At 56.3% G+C, this 24,404-nt stretch overlaps 1 protein-coding gene across 1 annotated transcript in view; it reads left to right on the top strand.

The window, feature by feature from the left end:
- Positions 1–24,404, top strand: part of LOC142316918 (uncharacterized) — a 275,040-nt gene that overhangs the window by 178,482 nt on the left and 72,154 nt on the right. Inside the window, exon 2 of the mRNA XM_075352696.1 lies at positions 6,864–6,984. Within this exon, the coding sequence (XP_075208811.1) occupies positions 6,951–6,984 (34 nt within the window). The 5' untranslated portion in view covers positions 6,864–6,950. The remainder of the gene's footprint in view (positions 1–6,863; positions 6,985–24,404) is intronic.

Below are 24,404 nucleotides of genomic sequence, written 5' to 3'. Positions count from 1 at the left end.
GGGGTGTTAGTGGTGTAGAGGGGGCACTGGGGATGTGGGGGTGTTAGTGGTGTGGGGGGCACTGGGGATACATGGGGGGGCTGTGGGGTGTTAGTGGTGTGGGGGCACTGGGGATACATGGGGGGGGCTGTGGGGTGTTAGTGGTGTGGGGGCACTGGGAATTCCATGGGGGGGCTGTGGGGTGTTAGTGGTGTGGAGGCACTGGGGATACATGGGGGGGGGGGCTGTGGGGTGTTAGTCGGTGTGGAGGCACTGGGGATACATGGGGGGGGCTGTGGGGTGTTAGTGGTGTGGGAGGCACTGGGGATACATGGGGGGGGGCTGTGGGGTGTTAGTGGTGTGGGAGGCACTGGGGATACATGGGGGGGGGCTGTGGGGTGTTAGTGGTGTGGGAGGCACTGGGGATACATGGGGGGGGGGCTGTGGGGTGTTAGTGGTGTGGAGGCACTGGGGATACATGGGGGGGCTGTGGGGTGTTAGTGGTGTGGAGGCACTGGGGATACATGGGGGGCTGTGGGGTGTTAGTGGTGTGGGGGACACTGGGATACATGGGGGGGCTGTGGGTGTTAGTGGTGTGGGGGACACTGGGGATACATGGGGGGGCTGTGGGGTGTTAGTGGTGTGGGGGACACTGGGGATACATGGGGGGGCTGTGGGGTGTTAGTGGTGTGGGGGACACTGGGGATACATGGGGGGGCTGTGGGGTGTTAGTAGTGTGGGGGACACTGGGGATACATGGGGGGCTGTGGGGTGTTAGTGGTGTGGAGGCACTGGGGATACATGGGGGGGCTGTGGGGTGTTAGTGGGGTGAGGGGGGCACTGGGGATACATGGGGGGGGCTGTGGGGGTGGTGGGGGGCACTGGGGATACATGGGGGGTGTTCGTGGTGTGGGGGGCACTGGGGATACATGGGGGGGGCTGTGGGGTGTTAGTGGTGTGGGGGGCACTGGGGATACATGGGGGGGGCTGTGGGGTGTTAGTGGTGTGGGGGGCACTGGGGATACATGGGGGGGCTGTGGGGTGTTAGTGGTGTGGGGGGCACTTGGGGATACATGGGGAGGCTGTGGGGTGTTAGTGGTGTGGGGGGCACTGGGGATACATGGGGGGGGGCTGTGGAGTTGTTAGTGGGTGTGGGGGGCACTGGGGATACATGGGGGGGCTGTGGAGTGTTAGTGGTGTGGGGGGGCACTGGGGGATACATGGGGGGGCTGTGGAGTGTTAGTGGTGTGGGGGGCACTGGGGATACATGGGGGGGCTGTGGAGTGTTAGTGGTGTGGGGGGCACTGGGGATACATGGGGGGGCTGTGGTGTGTTAGTGGTGTGGGGGGGCACTGGGGATACATGGGGGGGCTGTGGGGTGTTAGTGGTGTGGGGGGCACTGGGGATACATGGGGGGGGCTGTGGGGTGTTAGTGGTGTGGGGGGCACTGAGGATACATGGGGGGGCTGTGGGAGTGTTAGTGGGTGTGGGGGGCACTGGGGATACATGGGGGGGCTGTGGGGTGTTTGGGGGGGGCACTGGGGATACATGGGGGGGGCTGTGGGGTGTTAGTGGTGTGGGGGGCACTGAGGATACATGGGGGGGGGCTGTGGAGTGTTAGTGGTGTGGGGGGCACTGGGGATACATGGGGGGGGCTGTGGAGTGTTAGTGGTGTGGGGGGCACTGGGATACATGGGGGGGCTGTGGAGTGTTAGTGGTGTGGGGGGCACTGGGATACATGGGGGGGCTGTGGAGTGTTAGAGTGGTGTGGGGGCACTGGGGATACATGGGGGGGCTGTGGTGTGTTAGTGGCTGTGGGGGGCACTGGGGATACATGGGGGGGCTGTGGGGTGTTAGTGGTGTGGGGGGCACTGGGGATACATGGGGGGGGCTGTGGGGTGTTAGTGGTGTGGGGGGCACTGGGGATACATGGGGGGGCTGTGGGGTGGTAGTGGTGTGGGGGGCACTGGGGATACATGGGGGGCTGTGGGGTGTTTGGGGGGGGGGGCACTGGGGGATACATGGGGGGGCTGTGGGGTGTAGTGGTGTGGGGGGGCACTGGGGATACATGGGGGGGGCTGTGGGGTGTTAGTGGTGTGGGGGGCACTGGGAATTACATGGGGGGGCTGTGGGGTGTTAGTGGTTGTGGAGGCACTGGGGATACATGGGGGGGGGCTGTGGGGTGTTAGTGGTGTGGAGGCACTGGGGATACATGGGGGGGGGCTGTGGGGTGTTAGTGGTGTGGGAGGCACTGGGGATACATGGGGGGGGGCTGTGGGGTGTTAGTGGTGTGGGAGGCACTGGGGATACATGGGGGGGGGCTGTGGGGTGTTAGTGGTGTGGGAGGCACTGGGGATACATGGGGGGGGGGCTGTGGGGTGTTAGTGGTGTGGAGGCACTGGGGATACATGGGGGGGCTGTGGGGTGTTAGTGGTGTGGAGGCACTGGGGATACATGGGGGGCTGTGGGGTGTTAGTGGTGTGGGGGACACTGGGGATACATGGGGGGGCTGTGGGGTGTTAGTGGTGTGGGGGACACTGGGGATACATGGGGGGGCTGTGGGGTGTTAGTGGTGTGGGGGACACTGGGGATACATGGGGGGGCTGTGGGGTGTTAGTGGTGTGGGGGACACTGGGGATACATGGGGGGGCTGTGGGGTGTTAGTAGTGTGGGGGACACTGGGGATACATGGGGGGCTGTGGGGTGTTAGTGGTGTGGAGGCACTGGGGATACATGGGGGGGCTGTGGGGTGTTAGTGGGGTGAGGGGGGCACTGGGGATACATGGGGGGGCTGTGGGGTGTGGGGGGCACTGGGGATACATGGGGGGTGTTAGTGGTGTGGGGGGCACTGGGGATACATGGGGGGGGGCTGTGGGGTGTTAGTGGTGTGGGGGGCACTGGGATACATGGGGGGGGCTGTGGGGTGTTAGTGGTGTGGGGGGCACTGGGGATACATGGGGGGGCTGTGTGTGTGGGGGGCACTGGGGATACATGGGGAGGCTGTGGGGTGTTAGTGGTGTGGGGGGCACTGAGGGATACATGGGGAGGCTGTGGGGTGTTAGTGGTGTGGGGGGCACTGGGGATACATGGGGGGGGGCTGTGGAGTGTTAGTGGTGTGGGGGGCACTGGGGATACATGGGGGGGGGCTGTGGAGTGTTAGTGTGTGTGGGGGGCACTGGGATACATGGGGGGGCTGTGGAGTGTTAGTGGTGTGGGGGGCACTGGGGATACATGGGGGGGCTGTGGAGTGTTAGTGTGTGTGGGGGGCAGCTGGGGATACATGGGGGGGCTGTGGTGTGTTAGTGGTGTGGGGGGCACTGGGGATACATGGGGGGGCTGTGGGGTGTTAGTGGTGTGGGGGGGCACTGGGGATACATGGGGGGGCTGGTGGGGTGTTAGTGGTTGTGGGGGGCACTGAGGATACATGGGGGGGCTGTGGAGTGTTAGTGGTGTGGGGGGCACTGGGGATACATGGGGGGCTGTGGGGTGTTTGGGGGGGGGCACTGGGGATACATGGGGGGGGCTGTGGGGTGTTAGTGGTGTGGGGGGCACTGAGGATACATGGGGGGGGGCTGTGGAGTGTTAGTGGTGTGGGGGGCACTGGGGATACATGGGGGGGCTGTGGGAGTGTTAGTGGTGTGGGGGGCACTGGGGATACATGGGGGGCTGTGGAGTGTTAGTGGTGTGGGGGGCACTGGGGATACATGGGGGGGCTGTGGAGTGTTAGTGGTGTGGGGGGCACTGGGGATACATGGGGGGGCTGTGGTGTGTTAGTGGTGTGGGGGGCACTGGGGATACATGGGGGGGCTGTGGGGTGTTAGTGGTGTGGGGGGCACTGGGGATACATGGGGGGGGCTGTGGGGTGTTAGTGGTGAGGGGGGCACTGGGGATACATGGGGGGGCTGTGGGGTGTTAGTGGTGTGGGGGGCACTGGGGATACATGGGGGGCTGTGGGGTGTTTGGGGGGGGGGCACTGGGGGATACATGGGGGGGGCTGTGGGGTGTTAGTGGTGTGGGGGGCACTGAGGATACATGGGGGGGGCTGTGGAGTGTTAGTGGTGTGGGGGGCACTGGGATACATGGGGGGGCTGTGGAGTGTTAGTGGGTGTGGGGGGGCACTGGGGATACATGGGGGGGCTGTGGTGTGTTAGTGGTGTGGGGGGCACTGGGGATACATGGGGGGGCTGTGGGGTGTTAGTGGTGTGGGGGGCACTGGGGATACATGGGGGGGGCTGTGGGGTGTTAGTGGTGTGGGGGGCACTGGGGATACATGGGGGGGGCTGTGGGGTGTTAGTGGTGTGGGGGGCACTGGGGATACATGGGGGGGCTGTGGGGTGTTTGGGGGGGGGGGCACTGGGGATACATGGGGGGGGCTGTGGGGTGTTAGTGGTGTGGGGGGGCACTGGGGATACATGGGGGGGCTGTGGGGTGTTAGTGGTGTGGGGGGCACTGGGGATACATGGGGGGGGCTGTGGGGTGTTAGTGGTGTGGGGGGCACTGGGGATACATGGGGGGGGCTGTGGGGTGTTAGTGTGTGGGGGGCACTGGGGATACATGGGGGGGGGCTGTGGGGTGTTAGTGGTGTGGGGGCACTGGGGATACATGGGGGGGGCTGTGGGGTGTTAGTGGTGTGGGGGGCACTGGGGATACGGGGGGGGGCTGTGGGGTGTTAGTGGTGTGGGGGGCACTGGGGATACATGGGGGGGCTGTGGGGTGTTAGTGGTGTGGGGGGCACTGGGGATACATGGGGGGGCTGTGGGGTGTTAGTGGTGTGGGGGGCACTGGGGATACATGGGGGGGGCTGTGGGGTGTTAGTGGTGTGGAGGCACTGGGGATACATGGGGGGGGCTGTGGGGTGTTAGTGGTGTGGAGGCACTGGGGATACATGGGGGGGGCTGTGGGGTGTTAGTGGTGTGGAGGCACTGGGGATACATGGGGGGGGGCTGTGGGGTGGTTAGTGGTGTGGAGGCACTGGGGATACATGGGGGGGCTGTGGGTGTTAGTGGGGTGTGGGGGGCACTGGGATACATGGGGGGCTGTGGGTGTGGGGGGCACTGGGGATACATGGGGAGTGTTAGTGTTGTGGTGGGCACTGGGGATACATGGGGGGGGGCTGTGGGGTGTTAGTGGTGTGGGGGGCACTGGGGATACATGGGGGGGCTGTGGGGTGTTAGTGGTGTGGGGGGCACTGGGGATACATGGGGGGGCTGTGGGGGTGTTAGTGGTGTGGGGGGCACTGGGGATACATGGGGGGGCTGTGGGGTGTTAGTGGTGTGGGGGCACTGGGATACATGGGGGGGGCTGTGGGGTGTTAGTGGTGTGGAGGCACTGGGGATACATGGGGGGGGGCTGTGGGGTGTTAGTGGTGTGGAGGCACTGGGGATACATGGGGGGGGCTGTGGGGTGTTAGTGGTGTGGAGGCACTGGGGATACATGGGGGGGGCTGTGGGGTGTTCAGTGGTGTGGAGGCACTGGGGATACATGGGGGGGGGCTGTGGGGTGTTAGTGGTGTGGAGGCACTGGGGATACATGGGGGGGCTGTGGGTGTTAGTGGGGTGTGGGGGGCACTGGGGATACATGGGGGGCTGTGGGGTGTGGGGGGCACTGGGGATACATGGGGGAGTGTTAGTGTTGTGGTGGGCACTGGGGATACATGGGGGGGGCTGTGGGGGTGTTAGTGGTGTTAGTGGTGTGGGGGGCACTGGGGATACATGGGGGGGGGGCTGTGGGGTGTTAGTGGTGTGGGGGGCACTGGGGATACATGGGGGGGGGCTGTGGGGTGTTAGTGGTGTGGGGGGCACTGGGGATACATGGGGGGGGCTGTGGGGTGTTAGTGGTGTGGGGGGCACTGGGGATACATGGGAGGCTGTGGGGTGTTAGTGGTGTGGGGGGCACTGGGGATACATGGGGGGGCTGTGGAGTGTTAGTGGTGTGGGGGGCACTGGGGATACATGGGGGGGGCTGTGGGGTGTTAGTGGTGTGGGGGGCACTGGGGATACGTGGGGGGGGCTGTGGGGTGTTAGTGGTGTGGGGGGCACTGGGATACGTGGGGGGGCTGTGGGGTGTTAGTGGTGTGGGGGCACTGGGGATACATGTGGGGGTGGGGGTGTAGTGGTGTGGGGGGCACTGGGGATACATGGGGGGGGGCTGTGGGGGGCACTGGGGATACATGGGGGGGGGGTGCTGTGGGGTGTTAGTGGTGTGGAGGCACTGGGGATACATGGGGGGCTGTGGGGTGTTAGTGGTGTGTGGGGGCACTGGGGATACATGGGGGGCTGTGGGGTGTTAGTGGTGTGGGGGGCACTGGGGATACATGGGGGGATGTGGGGTGTTATCGGTGTGGGGGACACTGGGGATACATGGGGGGGGGATGTGGGGTGGTAGTGGTGTGGGGGACACTGGGGATACATGGGGGGATGTGGGGTGTTAGTGGTGTGGGGGACACTGGAGATACATGGGGGGATGTGGGGTGTTAGTGGTGTGGGGGACACTGGGGATACATGGGGCGATGTGGGGGTGTTAGTGGTGTGGGGGACACTGTGGATACATGGGCGGATGTGGGGTGTTAGTGGTGTGGGGGGCACTGTGGATACATGGGGGGGCTGTGGGGTGTTAGTGGTGTGGGGGCACTGTGGATACATGGGGGGCTGTGGGGTGTTAGTGGGTGGTGTGGGGGCACTGGGGATACATGGGGGGACGTGGGGTGTTAGTGGTGTGGGGGGGCACTGGGGATACATGGGGGGACGTGGGGTGTTGTTTCTTTTGAGGTGTCTCTTTTTTTTCTTCCCCTCCCCTTCAGCTCTGAAGTGTTTGGGACTGGGACATTATACAGGACCGGCACTGGAGGATTCTGGGTAATGACACTATCGTTGGTGTGTTGTCAGGTTCTTGTGAGTTGTCAGGACATCTCCATCTATTTCTCTGGAGGAGTGGGAGTATCTGGAAGACGGGAGGATCTGTATGAGGAGGAGATGATGGAGAGCGCCCCGTGTCCTTCTTCGCAGGGTGAGAGGAGACTTGTATACAGGACCGCGCTCGGGGATGACGTCTCGTTATACGTTATTTATGGTGGAATTAGTTTTCTGTGGAGCAGAATTTATCGCACAGACATAAGTCTCCGGACGTTTCTGTGGGGCCCGGTGGTCTCCGGACGCTCTGGGGGCCCGGTGCTTGCGGACGCTCTGTGGGCCCGGTGTCTCCGGACGCTCTGTGGGCCCGGTGTCTCCGGACGCTCTGTGGGCCCGGTGTCTCCGGACTCTCTGTGGGGCCCGGTGTCTCCGGACGCTCTGTGGGGCCCGGTGTCTCCGGACGCTCTGTGGGGCCCGGGTGTCTCCGGACGCTCTGTGGGGCCCGGTGTCTCCGGACGCTCTGTGGGGCCCGGTGTCTCCGGACGCTCTGTGGGGCCCGGTGTCTCCGGACGCTCTGTGGGGGCCCGGTGTCTCCGGACGCTCTGTGGGGCCCGGTGTCTCCGGACGCTCTGTGGGGCCCGGTGTCTCCGGACGCTCTGTGGGGCCCGGTGTCTCCGGACGCTCTGTGGGGCCCGGTGTCTCCGGACGCTCTGTGGGGCCCGGTGTCTCCGGACGCTCTGTGGGGCCCGGTGTCTCCGGACGCTCTGTGGGGCCCGGTGTCTCCGGACGCTCTGTGGGGCCCGGTGTCTCCGGACGCTCTGTGGGGCCCGGTGTCTCCGGACGCTCTGTGGGGCCCGGTGTCTCCGGACGCTCTGTGGGGCCCCGGTGTCTCCGGACGCTCTGTGGGGCCCGGTGTCTCCGGACGCTCTGTGGGGCCCGGTGTCTCCGGACGCTCTGTGGGGCCCGGTGTCTCCGGACGCTCTGTGGGGCCCGGTGTCTCCGGACGCTCTGTGGGGCCCGGTGTCTCCGGACGCTCTGTGGGGGCCCGGTGTCTCCGGACGCTCTGTGGGGCCCGGTGTCTCCGGACGCTCTGTGGGGCCCGGTGTCTCCGGACGCTCTGTGGGGCCCGGTGTCTCCGGACGCTCTGTGGGGCCCGGTGTCTCCGGACGCTCTGTGGGGCCCGGTGTCTCCGGACGCTCTGTGGGGCCCGGTGTCTCCGGACGCTCTGTGGGGCCCGGTGTCTCCGGACGCTCTGTGGGGCCCGGTGTCTCCGGACGCTCTGTGGGGCCCGGTGTCTCCGGACGCTCTGTGGGGCCCGGTGTCTCCGGACGCTCTGTGGGGCCCGGTGTCTCCGGACGCTCTGTGGGGCCCGGTGTCTCCGGACGCTCTGTGGGGCCCGGTGTCTCCGGACGCTCTGTGGGGCCCGGTGTCTCCGGACGCTCTGTGGGGGCCCGGTGTCTCCGGACGCTCTGTGGGGCCCGGTGTCTCCGGACGCTCTGTGGGGCCCGGTGTCTCCGGACGCTCTGTGGGGCCCGGTGTCTCCGGACGCTCTGTGGGGCCCGGTGTCTTCATAAGTGGCAGATTATCCGGACATACAGGATAGCAGATAACTGAGTCACCCATACATCATTTTTTTAATTAGATTATTTTTATTAAACATTTTTTACATACAAATGTAAGACAAACACCGTATACACACAAACAGAAGGAAACCAAACCCCCCCCCCCCCCCCCAAACACATTAAAACCAGTATCACTGTGGGGCCTTTGTGGTCCATATATATACACTACAGTGTAAATGTTTGTTCTCCCCCAGACAATTTAGTCTTTTCCATGAATCTCCTCCTTGTATTCATCAGATGAGCTGATAATGAATAGAGAATCTCGTGCAGACAGTGACGAGGTCAGAAATAAGGATTGTTACGTGTAATAATAATAATTTCCTCTTCACACTTGGCTTTCGGCACAGATCGCTTCTTTGCACAATTCCAGCTTTGCAGAGCTTTGGCATTCTAGCTGGTAATTTGCGGAGGTAATCTGGACATATTTCGCCCCATGCTTCCCTCCCCCCCACAAGTTGGATTGGTTGATGGGCACTTTTTGGCACCATACGGTGAAGCTGCTCCCACAACAGCTCTGTAGGGTTGAGCTCTGGTGACTGGGCCCCTCCATTACAGATAGACACCAGCTGCTGACTTCTTCCCTAAATAGTTCATGCATACTTTGGGGGTGGCTTTGGGTCATTGTCCTGTTGTAGGATGAAATTGGCTCCAATCAGGCGCTGTCCACAGGGTATGGCATGGTGCTGTAAAATGGAGTGATAGCCTTCCTTATTCAATATCCCTTTTACCTTGTACAAATCTCCCACTTTAGCAGCACCAAAGCAACCCCAGACCATCACATCACCTCCACCATGCTTGACAGAAGGCGTCAGGCATCTTCCAGCATCTTTTCAGTAGCTCTGCGTCTCACAAATGTTCTTCTGTGTGATCCAAACACCTCAACCTTCGATTCGTCTGCCCATAACACTTTTTTCCAATCTTCCGCTGTCCAATGTCTGTGTTCTTTTGCCCATATTAATCTTTTTCCTTTTATTAGCCAGTCTCAGATATGACTTTTTCTTTGCGACTCTGCCCTGAAGGCCGGCATCCCGGAGTCGCCTCTTCACTGTAGACGGTGACACTGGTGTTTTGCGGGTACTATGTAATGAAGCTGCCAGTTGAGGACCTGTGAGGCGTGGATTTCTCATACTAGAGACTGTAATGCACTTGTCTTGTTGCTCAGTTGTGCAGCGCGGCCTCCACTTATCTCTACTCTGGTTACAGCCTGTTTGTGCTCTCCTCTGAAGGGAGTAGTACGCACCGCTGTAGGAAATGTTCAGTTTCTTGGCAATTTCTCGCATGGAATATCCTTCATTTGTAAGAACAAGAATAGACTGTCGAGTTTCACAGGAAAGTTCTCTTTTTCTGGCCATTTTGAGAGTTTAATGGAACCAACAAATGTAATGCTCCAGATTCTCATCTAACTCAAAGGAAGATCAGTTTTATAGCTTCTCTAATCAGCAAAACTGTTTTCAGCTGTGCTAACATACTTGCACAAGGGTTTTCAAGGGATTTCTAAACATCCATTAGCCTTCTAAAACAGAAAACACTGATCCATTAGAAAACCAGACATTTGCAGCTAGAATAGTCATTTACCACATAACAATGTATAGAGGGGATTTCTGTATAATGTAATATTAGCTTCATTGAAAAAAATGAGCTTTTCTTTTAAAAATAAGGAAATATCTGAATGACCCTAAACTTTTGAACTGTAGTGTATGTATGTGTGTATTTTTATTTATATAATATATATATATATATATATATAATGTAAAATTTTTCACTGTTTCATTGCAGCCTTTGGTAAATTCTCATTAATGTGCCCATCTTGACAGAAAAAAACTAATGTAGAAATTCTTGCAAGTTTATTAAACAATAAAAACTGAGATTTCACATGGTCATAAGTATTCAGCCCCTTTCCTCAGTATAACACATGGTGATAAGTATTCAGCCCCTTTGCTCAGACACTCATATGTAAGTCACATGCTGTCCATTTCCTTGTGATCCTCCTTGAGATGGTTCTCCTCCTTCATTGGAGTCCAGCTGTGTGTAATTACACTGATAGGACGTGATTTGGAAAGGCGCACTCCTGTCTATATAAGACCTCACAGCTCACACTGCAGGTCACACCAAATGAGAATCATGAGGCCAAAGGAACTGCCCAAGGAGCTCAGAGACAGAATTGTGGCAAGGCACACATCTGGCCAAGGTTACAAAAGAAATTCTGCAGTACAAAAGGTTCCTAAGAGCTCAGTGGCCTCCATAATCCTTAAATGGAAGACGTTTTGGGCCAGCAGAACTCTTCCTAGACTCGGCCGTCCAGCCAAACTGAGCAATCGTGGGAGAAGAGCCTTGGTGAGAGGTAAAGAAGAACCCCAAGATCACTGCGGCTGAGCTCCAGAGATGGGGAGATGGGAGAAAGTTCCACAAAGTAACTATCACTGCAGCCTCCACCAGTCGGGCCTTTATGGCAGAGTGGCCCGACGGAAGCCTCTCGTCAGTGCAAGACATATGAAAGTCGCATAGCGTTTCCAAAAAAAAAACACCTTTCCAGACTATCAGAAATAAGATTCTCGGGTCTGATGAGACGGAGATAGAACTTTCTAGTGATAATTCTAAGCAGTATGTGTGGAGATAACCAGACACTGGTCATCACCTGCCCAATACAATCCCCACAGTGAAACATGGTGGTGGCAGCACCATATTATGGGGGCAGGGACAGGACGACTGGTTACAATTGAAGGAAAGATTAATGTGGCCAAGTACAGCTGAAGCTTCACCTTCCAACAAGACAATGACCCCAATCTCACAGCTAAAATAACAAAGGAGCGGCTTCAGGACAACTCTGTGACCATTCTTGACCGGCCCAGCCAGAGCCCTGACCTAAAGCCAATTGAGCATCTCTGGAGAGACCTGAAAATGGCGTCCACCAACGTTCACCATCCAACCTGACGGGACTGGAGAGGATCTGCAAGGAAGAATGGCCGAGGATTCCCAAATCCAGGATCCCAAGAAGACTCATAGCTGTACCAGCTCAAAAGGGAGGGTGCCTCTACTCAATACTGAGCAAAGGGGCTGAATACTTATTACCATGTGATAGTTCATTTTTTTTTCTTGTGTAATAAATTTGCAAAAAATTCTACATTTGTTTTTCTTTTGTCAAGATGGGGGATGGGGTGCAGAGTGTACATTAATGAGAAATAAATAAATTGTTTTTAATTTACCAAATGGCTGCAATGAAACAGTGAAAAATGTTAAAGGGGTCTGAATACTTTCCGTACCCACTATATGTTAAAGAAAATACCATATAATTCTTTATTGTTCCTTTGGGAGACCCAGACCTTGGGTGTTTAGCTTCTGCCTTCGGAGGACACACAAAGTACTACACCTAAAAGTGTAGCTCCTCCCTCTGAGCTTATACACTCCCTGGTGAGCCAGTTTATCACTTTGTGTTCAGGAGGCATACATCCACACATGCATTCTCATATGATTTTTTGTTTTTTTGGAAAGTGCGGGTCCACGTCTGGACTCCCGGCATGTCTCTTCTCACCCCACTGTGTCGGTGGTGTTGTAAGGTTGATTTCCAAGGCTGGAGCCTTACATGCCGCGCTCCTTCACCATCCCTCCTGGGCTCTGGATTGAATTGGGAGCCAGCGCGGTCTCCATGCCTGGCAGGAGACCGGTCTCCGTCCACAGCCCCTTCAGGACTCTGCTGGACCGGAGCACTCATCCCCAGGGACCTGGCCCTGCGTCTCAGCAGCTAAGTACCTGAGACGTTCATATGTTGGGGGTCCCTGTCCTTTATTGTGTGGGGAGAGTGTGTTTGCTGTATTTGTTTTGGCATTTCCGGCGGGTCCTCTGGCTTTTCGCCCGAGAACCGCGCCGATGGTGCCTGCGCGTCGGCCTCGCTGCTCAAATTTAGGCCCCTAGTTTTTGTTACCTGCCCTCGCATGTCACTCATGCAGAGGGACAGGCACGGCTCCTCCCGGCGGCCGTCCTGCACAGGGGAGGGACACTCCACACTGCTTGTGCGTGACACCTTCCCCCCCCCCCCCCCCCCTGCAGGTCTCTATGGCCCTCCAGATCCCGCTTTCCTACAGGGACGCCCCCGTCCCGTCCCCTCTCTTCGCTTCGGCGGCCATTTTCTTGGACAGGGTTCACTCTGCGCTGGGCCATCCTGCACTCTGCATCCCTGCTGAGGTGCTGTGCATTGGGGGTCCGGGCTTCGGGATCTGGAGGGCACACAACACCGCTTCCAGCGGTCTGGTAAGCCACAGCCGGTCTCTGGTTGTGCACCTCTGTATATTCTCCCTGGGGTTCATTCTCTTTGTAGAAGCCGTTTCCCCCCCACTCAGGCAGCATGTCTCACACGAGGAGCAAGGCTCCAAAGCGTTATACTACATGCGCTGCATGTAAGCTCCTGCTGCCTGAACCGAGCACCTATCCACATTGTGATGTCTGCTCTAACTTGGAGGTGCCACAGCCTGGAGTCTCACCCCCAGTGGTCACTCAGGCTGCTTCTGCACCTGTGGCTGAACCCCCGGCCTGGGTAGAGTCCTTCTCTAGGTCTATCTCCCAGTCATTTGCTGAATCCATGGGACTTCTGTCCAGGACTTTGATGAATATGCATCAGCCCCCTTCACAGGGCGCCTCTAATGCTCTTGCTAAGGGTCCTTTAGGATCCCTATCCTTTGACCTCTGTCCACTGGAGCTCACAGAGGATTCATCATCAGGGAACAGACCCCGTCTTCCTAAGAAGCGCCGCAGGGTTTCCTCTCCCTCCTCATCCCGCGGCTCTGATTCAAGAGCTGACTCGCAGGATGAGGAGGATGCCTTTACAGGGGGCTCGGAGGCTAACTCCATGTGCCCCATTGATCTTTCCGAGGGTGACTCAGAACTTAGTGACTTGATTGCTTCCATTAATTCTGTGCCGGATCTCAATCCGCCAGTATCAGAGGAGCAACCCTCTCTGGCAGAAAAGCACCAGTTTACCTTGCCTAAGAGAGTGAAGAGTGTGTTCATTAACCACTCCAGTTTTCAGGCCGCTGTGACCAAACCCAGGGCCTGCCCTGACAAACGCTTTCCAAAGCGTGGTTCTGATGACCGTTTTCCCTTTCCACCTGAGGTGGTCAAGGAGTGGGCTCACTCCCCAAAGGTAGACCCTCCGGTGTCTAGGCTCTCAGCCCGGACCGTTATGTCGGTGGCTGATGGCACTTCCCTTAGGGATGCCACTGACCGTCAGATTGACCTTCTGGCCAAATCCGTGTATGAAGCGGCGGGGGCCGCGTTTTCCCCAACTTTTGCTGCAGTATGGGCCCTCAAAGCCATCTCTGCTTCTCTAGAGGAGATGCATTCCCTCACCAGGGAATCTCTGCCCGAGATGGTTGCCTTAACTTCTCAAGCTTCAGCTTTTTCTTCTTATGCCATGTCTGCCATGCTAGAGGCTTCTCACCGCACTGCGGTGGCTTCAGCTAATTCCCTCGTTATCCGCAGGATCTTGTGGCTTCGAGAGTGGAAGGCAGATGCTTCTTCAAAGAAGTACCTTGCTGGGCTTCCTTTTGCTGGTTCCCGGCTGTTCGGTGAACAGCTGGATGAAATTATTAAAGAGGCTACTGGCGGGAAGAGTACTTCCATACCACAAACCAGGACCAGGAAACCTGCCCAGGGTAGGATTCAGTCGAAGTTTCGTTCCTCCAACTGGTCGTCCTCTAAGCCCTCCGCCTCGTCCGCTAACTCAGCTAAGGACCAGAAATCCAACTGGCGCCCAAGAGCGCGTCCACAGAAGACCGCAGGAGGTCCTGCCACTAAGGCAGCCTCCTCGTGACTCTCGGCCCGCTCCAGCAACGTCCTTAGTTGGTGGCAGGCTCTCCCACTTTGGCGACGCTTGGTTTCAACAAGTCCCCGATCAGTGGGTGAGAGATATCATATCTCACGGCTACAGGATAGAATTCTCTTCCAGCCCGCCAAACAGATTTTTTTTCTCTCAACTCCCCCCTGCTCCAAGGCCTCCGCCTTCTCACAGGCCGTGGCAGCCTTGCAGGCCAACGGAGTAATTGTACCAGTTCCCGCCCGGGAACGGTTCAGAGGTTTTTACTCAAACCTCTTCCTCGTTCCCAAAAAGGACGGTACTTTCCGGCCCATCCTGGATCTCAAGCTTCTCTACAAGCATGTTCGGGTGCGGCATTTTCGCATGGAGTCTCTGCGATCAGTCATTGCCTCAATGACCCAAGGGGATTTCCTGGCGTCCATCGACATCAGAGATGCCTATCTACATGTGCCAATCGCAGTGTCACATCAGCGTTGGCTACGCTTTGCAATAGGAGAAGATCATTTCCAATTCGTGGCTCTCCCCTTCGGGTTAGCCACGGCCCCTCGGGTATTCACCAAGGTCATGGCAGCAGTGATTGCGGTTCTGCACCTCCAGGGGTTGGCAGTGCTCTCTTACCTGGACGACCTTCTAGTCAAGGCTCCATCCAGCGCAGACTGTCAGCGGAGTGTTTCGCTCACTCTCGCCACTCTAGCCCAATTCGGGTGGCTTGTCAATCTTCCCAAATCCACTCTGACTCCGACCCAGAGTCTCAAGTACCTAGGGATGGAGTTCGAGACTTTGCCGGCACTTGTGAAGTTGCCCTTAGACAAACAGCTGTCTCTCCAGTTGGCGGTGCGCTCTCTCCTGAGGCCCCGCCGTCATACCCTCAGGCGTCTGATGCAGGTGCTGGGTCAAATGGTGGCGTCCATGGAGGCTGTTCCCTTTGCCCAGTTCCATCTGCGCCCCCTGCAGCTGGACATTCTCCGCTGTTGGGACAAGCGGCCTTCCTCCTTACACAAGTTAGTGGCTCTGTCGGCACGGACCAAGAGCTCTATTCAGTGGTGGCTTCGGCCCCTCTCCCTGTCCCAAGGGCGATCCTTCCTGGCCCCGTCATGGGTGATTCTCACCACGGATGCCAATCTATCCGGCTGGGGAGCGGTATGTCTCCACCACAGAGCACAGGGCACTTGGACTCCGTCCGAGTCAGCCCTTTCAATCAATGTGCTGGAAACCAGAGCCGTGCTTCTACCATGTTTCCCCGATAGTAAGACACCCCCAATAGTAAGACGTAGTGGGGGTTTTGGGGGTCGGCTAATGTAAGACGTACCCCGAAAGTAAGACGTAGTAAAAATTTATTTATTTTTTTTTTTTCCTCTTTACAGTACAGTTACGGCGGCAGAGCGCTCAGCTGAGCACCCTGACATGCCGCCGGATTGTGACAGCTCTCAGCTGAGAGCCCTGACATGCCGCCGGCAAAGCGCTCAGCTGAGAGCTGACACATGCCGGCGGCAAAGCGCTCAGCTGAGAGCTGACACACGCCGGCGGTCGGGCGCTCAGCTGAGCGCTCGGCTACCGAGAAATGTTGAGATGTTGCAGTAATATTGTCCGTGGTCCATCAGGACCATGGACAACATACAAAATCACACAGCCTCAGTGCCCTCATGTGCAGCCGCTGGTGGTTAAGTTTCCTTAACTTGCGGTACACTTAGGGCGCAATCGCGGCAAGTCCCCATACGGTACATTGCATGGAGACTTGATGCGATTGCTGTGGGATTTTTTCCAATATAAGACATATCCCGAAAGTAAGACATAGTGGCACTTTTGGGGGTAAAAAAGTAAGACACTGTCTTACTTTCGGGGAAACACGGTAGCTCTCCTAGCATTTCATCATCTGCTGGCGGGCAGGCACATTCGAGTCCAGTCAGACAACGCGACAGCGGTTGCCTACATCAACCATCAAGGCGGGACACGCAGCCGCCTGGCAATGATGGATGTACAACACATTCTTCAATGGGTGGAGGACTCCAGGTCCACCATATCCGCAGTCCACATCCCAGGCGTGGACAACTGGGAGGCAGATTATCTCAGCCGTCAAAGCGTGGACGGTGGCGAGTGGTCCCTGCACCCGGCAGTATTTCAGTCGATCTGCCGCAAATGGGGCACTCCGGACGTGGACCTAATGGCATCCCGTCACAACAGCAAAGTTCCTGTTTACGTGGCTCGCTCCCACGATCCTCAGGCCTTCGCTGCGGACGCTTTGGTTCAGGACTGGTCCCAGTTTCGTCTGTCCTACTTGTTTCCCCCTCTAGCTCTCTTGCCCAGAGTTCTGCGCAAGATCAGAATGGAGGGTCGTCGAGTCATCCTCATTGCACCGGACTGGCCCAGGCGAGCTTGGTATCCGGACCTGCTCCATCTGTCCGTAGAGATGCCGTGGCATCTCCCGGACCATCCAGACCTACTCTCGCAAGGTCCGTTTTTCCGCCCGAATTCTGCGGCCCTCAAATTGACGGCGTGGCTCTTGAGTCCTGGATTTTGACAGCTTCTGGTATTCCCCCTGAAGTCATCTCCACTATGACTCTGGCCCGTAAGTCTTCCTCCGCTAAGATCTTCACAGGACTTGGAAAATGTTCCTGTCCTGGTGTCGCTCTACCGGCCATCCCCCTTGGCCATTCTCCTTGCCGACCCTTCTGTCTTTTCTACAGTCCGGTCTGCAGCTAGGACTGTCCCTCAACTCCCTCAAGGGACAGGTTTCGGCTCTGTCAGTTCTGTTCCAGCGGCGTCTCGCTTGGCTAGCTCAGGTCCGCACCTTCATGCTGGGCGCGTCTCACATCATTCCGCCTTACCGGCGGCCCTTGGACCCCTGGGACCTTAACTTGGTTCTCACGGTCTTGCAGAAACCCCCTTTTGAGCCTCTTAGGGAGGTTTCTTTGTACCGTCTTTCACAGAAAGTGGCCTTTCTGGTTGCCATAACTTCTCTCAGGAGAGTCTCTGATTTGGCTGCGCTCTCCTCGGAGTCACCTTTTTTAGTCTTTCATCAAGACAAGGTGGTTCTCCGTCCGACTCCGGACTTTCTTCCTAAGGTGGTCTCTCCCTTCCACCTTAACCAAGACATTACCCTACCTTCCTTCTGTCCGGCCCCTGTTCATCGCTTTGAAAAAGCTCTACACACTCTAGATCTGGTGCGTGCTCTCCGGATCTATGTGTCTCGCACCACTGCGCTTAGGCGGTGCACCTCTCTTTTTGTGCTAACCACAGGTCGGCGCAAGGGTCTCCCTGCTTCTAAGCCGACCTTAGCCCGTTGGATTAGGTCGGCCATTTCTGATGCCTACCAGAGTACGCAGGCGCCTCCCCCGCCGGGGATCAAAGCACACTTGACCAGAGCTGTCGGTGCCTCTTGGGCTTTTAGGCACCAGGCTACGGCTCAACAAGTCTGTCAGGCTGCCACTTGGGCTAGTCTGTATACTTTCTCGAAGCACTACCAAGTGCATGCTCATGCTTCGGCAGATGCAAGCTTGGGCAGACGCATCCTTCAGGCGGCGGTCACCCATTTGTGAAGTTAGGTTCTGCCTACTTCTTAGTTTTTCTGTTTATTTCCCACCCAGGGACTGCTTTGGAACGTCCCAAGGTCTGGGTCTCCCAAAGGAACGATAAAGAAACAGAGAATTTTGTTTACTTACCGTAAATTATTTTTCCTATAGTTCCGTCTTGGGAGACCCAGCACCCTCCCTGTTGCCTGTTGGCAATTTCCTTGTTCCGCGTGTTTTCACCGGCTGTTGTCGTGGGCAGAGTCTCCGGTTGTTCCGGCTCTTGCTCTGTTGTACTTGTGGGTGGCTATTCTCCTTCAGCTTTTGCACTAAACTGGCTGTGACTGGCTCACCAGGGGGTGTATAGGCTCAGAGGGAGGAGCTACACTTTTAGGTGTAGTACTTTGTGTGTCCTCCGGAGGCAGAAGCTAAATACCCAAGGTCTGGGTTTCCCAAGACGGAACTATAAGAAAAAGAGAATTTACGGTAAGTAAACCAAAATTCTCCTTTTTTCGGACTATAAGACGCACCGGACCATAAGACGCACCCTGGTTTTAGAGGAGGAAAATAAAATTTTAAGGAAAAAATGTGGTCATGACACACTGTTATGGGGCCCAAATTTTCTACTAAGGTACCCCATCCTGGTAATGATCCTCCTGCCTTGTATATACAGTATATGTCCCTCATCCTGGTATAGCCTACATCCTGCTATATATCGCCATCCTGGCATATGGCCGAATCCTGCTATATACCCCATCCTGCTATATGGCCCCATCCTGCTATATGACCCCATCCTGCTATATGGCCCCATCCTGCTATATGACCCCATCCTGCTATATGGCCCCATCCTGCTATATGACCCCATCCTGCTATATGACCCCATCCTGCTATATGACCCCATCCTGCTATATGACCCCATCCTGCTATATGACCCCATCCTGCTATATGACCCCATCCTGCTATATGACCCCATCCTGCTATATGACCCCATCCTGCTATATGACCCCATCCTGCTATATGACCCCATCCTGCTATATGACCCCATCCTGCTCATAATATACCCCCATCCTGCTCATAATATACCCCCATCCTGCTCATAATATACCCCCATCCTGCTCATAATATACCCCCATCCTGCTCATAATATACCCCCATCCTGCTCATAATATACCCCCATCCTGCTCATAATATACCCCCATCCTGCTCATAATATACCCCCATCCTGCTCATAATATACCCCCATCCTGCTCATAATATACCCCCATCCTGCTCATAATACACCCCCATTCTGCTCATAATATATCCCCATCCTGCTATATACTCCCATCCTGGTATACGGCCCGCATCCTGTGGCACATAAAAAAAGTTGATACTCAACTTACCTGACTCCCTGCAGCATCGCTCCTCCTCCATCTGTGCCGCTTATCTGTGTGGAGCCGGCCACGCTCCCTGCAGCACTGCGATGTCCTCCTTTCTGTGCCACCGGCGGCTACGTGTGGACATGTGCGCACAGCGATGACGTCATCACTGTGAGCCCCGCTAGTCTCCACACAGCCGCCAGCACAGACAGGAGGACATCGCGGTGCTGCAGGGATCGTGGCCAGTGAATACACTGATTTACTGCACCCCGCGCTGATGATGATGCGCGGGGAGCATTGAATACAGCCACACATGATCACTCCAGGCTGTAGTTGCCAGGGGTGATCATGCTGGCAGGCTGCACCCCCGCCCATCATCCCGCCCACCTGTCAGCGCTGGCTTTAGCGCTGAGAGATGATGGGCGTGCATATGAAATGAGCGGGTCCACGTGGTCACGGCAGGCTGATACAGACCCTCATTCCCCGCAACACCCAACATTCAGACTATAAGACGCACCCCCCACTTTCCCCCAACATTTGGGGGGGGGAAAGTGCGTCTTATAGTCCGAAAAATACGGTAGTTTAAAAAAATGAAAAACAGAAACAAAAACCAAGAAAAGCTTTGAGAGCATGGAAATGAAGGGAATTTTGTTACTTACCGTAAATTCCTTTTCTTCTAGCTCTTATTGGGAGACCCAGACGATTGGGTGTATAGCACTGCCTCCGGAGGCCACACAAAGCAATTACACTAAAAAGTGTAAGGCCCCTCCCCTTCTGGCTATACACCCCCAGTGGGATCACTGGCTCACCAGTTTTAGTGCAAAAGCAAGAAGGAGGAAAGCCAATAACTGGTTTAAACAAATTCTCTCCGAGTAACATCGGAGAACTGAAAACCGTTCAACATGAACAACATGTGTACCCGAAAAACAACCCAAAAATCCCGAAGGACAACAGGGCGGGTGCTGGGTCTCCCAATAAGAGCTAGAAGAAAAGGAATTTACGGTAAGTAACAAAATTCCCTTCTTCTTCGGCGCTCTATTGGGAGACCCAGACGATTGGGACGTCCAAAAGCTGTCCCTGGGTGGGTAAAGAAATACCTCATGTTAGAGCTGCAAGACAGCCCTCCCCTACGGGGAGGCAACTGCCGCCTGCAGGACTCTTCTACCTAGGCTGGCGTCCGCCGAAGCATAGGTATGCACCTGATAATGTTTGGTGAAAGTGTGCAGACTCGACCAGGTAGCTGCCTGGCACACCTGTTGAGCCGTAGCCTGGTGTCGTAATGCCCAGGATGCACCCACGGCTCTGGTAGAATGGGCCTTCAGCCCTGATGGAACCGGAAGCCCAGCAGAACGGTAGGCTTCAAGAATTGGTTCTTTGATCCATCGAGCCAGGGTGGCCTTAGAAGCCTGCGACCCTTTGCGCTTACCAGCGACAAGGACAAAGAGTGCATCCGAACGGCGCAAGGGCGCCGTGCGGGAAATGTAGATTCTGAGTGCTCTCACCAGATCTAACAAATGTAAATCCTTCTCATAGCGATGAACTGCATGAGGACAAAACGAAGGCAAAGAGATATCCTGATTAAGATGAAAAGAGGATACCACCTTCGGGAGAAACTCCTGAATGGGGCGCAGCACAACCTTGTCCTGGTGGAAGACCAGGAAGGGAGCCTTGGATGATAGTGCTGCCAGCTCAGACACTCTCCGAAGAGATGTGATCGCTACCAGAAAAGCCACTTTCTGTGATAGTCTAGAAAGTGAAACCTCCTTCAGAGGCTCGAAGGGCGGCTTCTGGAGGGCAACTAGTACCCTGTTCAGATCCCATGGATCTAACGGCCGCTTGTACGGGGGTACGATATGGCAAACCCCCTGTAGGAACGTGCGCACCTTAGGAAGGCGTGCCAAACGCCTCTGAAAAAAGACGGATAGCGCCGAGACCTGACCTTTAAGGGAGCCGAGCGACAAACCTTTTTCTAACCCAGATTGCAGGAAAGAAAGAAAGGTAGGCAATGCAAATGGCCAGGGAGACACTCCCTGAGCAGAGGACCAGGATAAGAATATCCTCCACGTTCTGTGGTAGATCTTAGCGGACGTGGGCTTCCTAGCCTGTCTCATGGTGGCAACGACCCCTTGGGACAATCCTGAAGACGCTAGGATCCAGGACTCAATGGCCACACAGTCAGGTTCAGGGCCGCAGAATTCCGATGGAAAAACGGCCCTTGGGACAGTAAGTCTGGACGGTCTGGTAGTGCCCACGGTTGGCCGACCGTGAGCTGCCACAGATCCGGATACCACGCCCTCCTCGGCCAGTCTGGGGCGACAAGTATGACGCGGCTGCAATCGGATCTGATCTTGCGTAGCACTCTGGGCAAGAGTGCCAGAGGTGGAAACACATAAGGGAGCCGGAACTGCGACCAATCTTGCACTAGGGCGTCTGCCGCCAGCGCTCTTTGATCGCGAGACCGTGCCATGAAGGTTGGGACCTTGTTGTTGTGCCGTGACGCCATTAAGTCGACGTCCGGCCTTCCCCAGCGGCGACAGATTTCCTGAAACACGTCCGGGTGAAGGGACCATTCCCCTGCGTCCATGCCCTGGCGACTGAGGAAGTCTGCTTCCCAGTTTTCTACGCCGGGGATGTGAACTGCGGATATGGTGGAGGCTGTGGCTTCCACCCACATCAGAATCCGCCGGACTTCCTGGAAGGCTTGCCGACTGCGTGTCCCCCCTTGGTGGTTGATGTATGCCACCGCTGTGGAGTTGTCCGACTGAATTCGGATCTGCCTTCCTTCCAGCCACTGCTGGAAGGCTAGTAGGGCAAGATACACTGCTCTGATTTCCAGAACATTGATCTGAAGGGTGGACTCCTGCTGAGTCCACGTACCCTGAGCCCTGTGGTGGAGAAACACTGCTCCCCACCCTGACAGACTCGCGTCTGTCGTGACCACCACCCAAGACGGTGGTAGGAAGGATCTTCCCTGTGATAATGAGGTGGGAAGAAGCCACCACTGCAGAGAGTCTTTGGCCGTCTGGGAAAGGGAGACTTTCCTGTCCAGGGATGTTGACTTCCCGTCCCATTGGCGGAGAATGTCCCATTGAAGTGGACGCAGATGAAACTGCGCAAACGGAACCGCCTCTATTGCCGCCACCATCTTCCCGAGGAAGTGCATGAGGCGTCTTAAGGAGTGCGACTGACTTTGAAGGAGAGCCTGCACCCCAGTCTGTAGAGACCGCTGCTTGTCCAGCGGAAGCTTCACTATCGCTGAGAGAGTATGAAACTCCATGCCAAGATACGTTAGTGATTGGGTCGGTGACAGATTTGACTTTGGGAAGTTGATGATCCACCCGAACGCCTGGAGAGTCTCCAGTGCAACATTCAGGCTGAGTTGGCATGCCTCTTGAGAGGGTGCCTTGACCAGTAGATCGTCCAAGTAAGGGATCACAGAGTGTCCGTGAGAGTGCAAGACTGCTACCACTGCCGCCATGATCTTGGTGAACACCCGAGGGGCTGTCGCCAGACCAAATGGCAGAGCTACGAACTGAAGATGGTCGTCTCCTATCACGAAGCGTAGAAAGCGTTGGTGCTCTGTAGCAATCGGCACGTGGAGATAAGCATCTTTGATGTCTATTGATGCTAGGAAATCTCCTTGAGACATTGAGGCAATGACTGAGCGGAGGGATTCCATCCGGAACCGCCTGGCGTTCACATGCTTGTTGAGCAGTTTTAGGTCCAGAACAGGACGGAAGGAGCCGTCCTTTTTTGGAACCACAAAGAGATTGGAGTAAAATCCTCGCCCCCGTTCCTGAGGGGGGACAGGGATCACGACTCCTTCTGCTCTTAGAGAGTCCACCGCCTGCAGCAGGGCATCTGCTCGGTTGGGGTGTGGGGAGGTTCTGAAGAACCGAAGTGGAGGCCGAGAACTGAACTCGATTCTGTACCCGCGAGACAAAATGTCTGTTACCCACCGGTCTTTGACCTGTGACAGCCAAATGTCGCAAAAGCGGGAGAGCCTGCCACCGACCGAGGATGCGGAGGGAGGAGGCCGAAAGTCATGAGGTAGCCGCTTTGGAAGCGGTTCCTCCATTTGCTTTCCTGGGGCGTGAGTGAGCCCGCCAGGAATCTGAGCTCCCTTGTTCTTTCTGAGTCCTTTTGGACGAGGAGAATTGGGCCTTGCCCGAGCCTCGAAAGGACCGAAACCTCGACTGCCACTTTTTCTGTTGAGGTTTACTTGCTCTGGGCTGTGGTAAGGAAGAGTCCTTACCCTTGGACTGTTTTATGATTTCAGCCAATGGCTCACCAAACAGTCTGTCTCTAGATAATGGCAAGCTGGTTAAGCATTTTTTGGAACCAGCATCTGCTTTCCAGTCCTTTAACCACAAGGCTCTGCGCAAAACCACAGAATTGGCGGACGCCATAGCGGTACGGCTCGTAGATTCTAGGACAGCATTGATAGCATAGGTCGCAAACGCAGACATTTGCGAAGTTAGGGACGCCACTTGCGGCACTGCTGGATGTATGATAGCATCCACCTGTGCTAAACCAGCTGAAATAGCTTGGAGTGCCCACACGGCCGCGAATGCTGGAGCAAACGACGCGCCGATAGCTTCATAGACAGATTTCAACCAAAGGTCCATCTGTCTGTCGTTGGCATCTTTAAGTGAAGCGCCATCCTCTACTGTGACTATGGATCTAGCCGCAAGCTTGGAAATTGGGGGATCCACCTTTGGACACTGGGTCCAGCGTTTGGCCACCTCAGAGGGAAAAGGATAACGGGTATCCTTAGAACGTTTAGAGAAACGCTTGTCTGGATGAGCGTCGTGTTTCTGGATCGATTCTCTGAAGTCAGAGTGGTCCAAAAAAGCACTTAATTTACGCTTGGGATACAGGAAATGGAACTTCTCCTGCTGTGCAGCTGCCTCCTCTGCAGAAGGGGCTGGGGGAGAAATATCCAACAGTCTATTAATTGCCGATATAAGGTCATTAACCATGGCGTCACCATCAGGGGCATCCAGATTGAGAGGGGCCTCAGGATTAGAATCCTGATCACCGTCCTCAGTCTCATCACAGAGAGACTCTTCTCGCTGAGACCCTGAGCAGTGTGATGACGTGGAGGGTCTTTCCCAGCGAGCTCGCTTAGGCTGCCTGGGACTGTCATCTGAGTCAGAGACTTCAGCCTGTGATGCTTGAGACCCCCTTGAAGTACGGATTAGTTCCAACTGAGGGGGACCGGAGAGCATAGACACAGCGGTGTCCATGGTCTGAGTAACTGGCCTGGACTGCAAGGTCTCCAG

The sequence above is a fragment of the Anomaloglossus baeobatrachus genome, chromosome 6, assembly GCF_048569485.1.
Source record: "Anomaloglossus baeobatrachus isolate aAnoBae1 chromosome 6, aAnoBae1.hap1, whole genome shotgun sequence".
NCBI classification, from domain to species: Eukaryota; Metazoa; Chordata; class Amphibia; order Anura; family Aromobatidae; genus Anomaloglossus; species Anomaloglossus baeobatrachus.
This window is presented reverse-complemented; position numbering and strand designations above follow the sequence as displayed.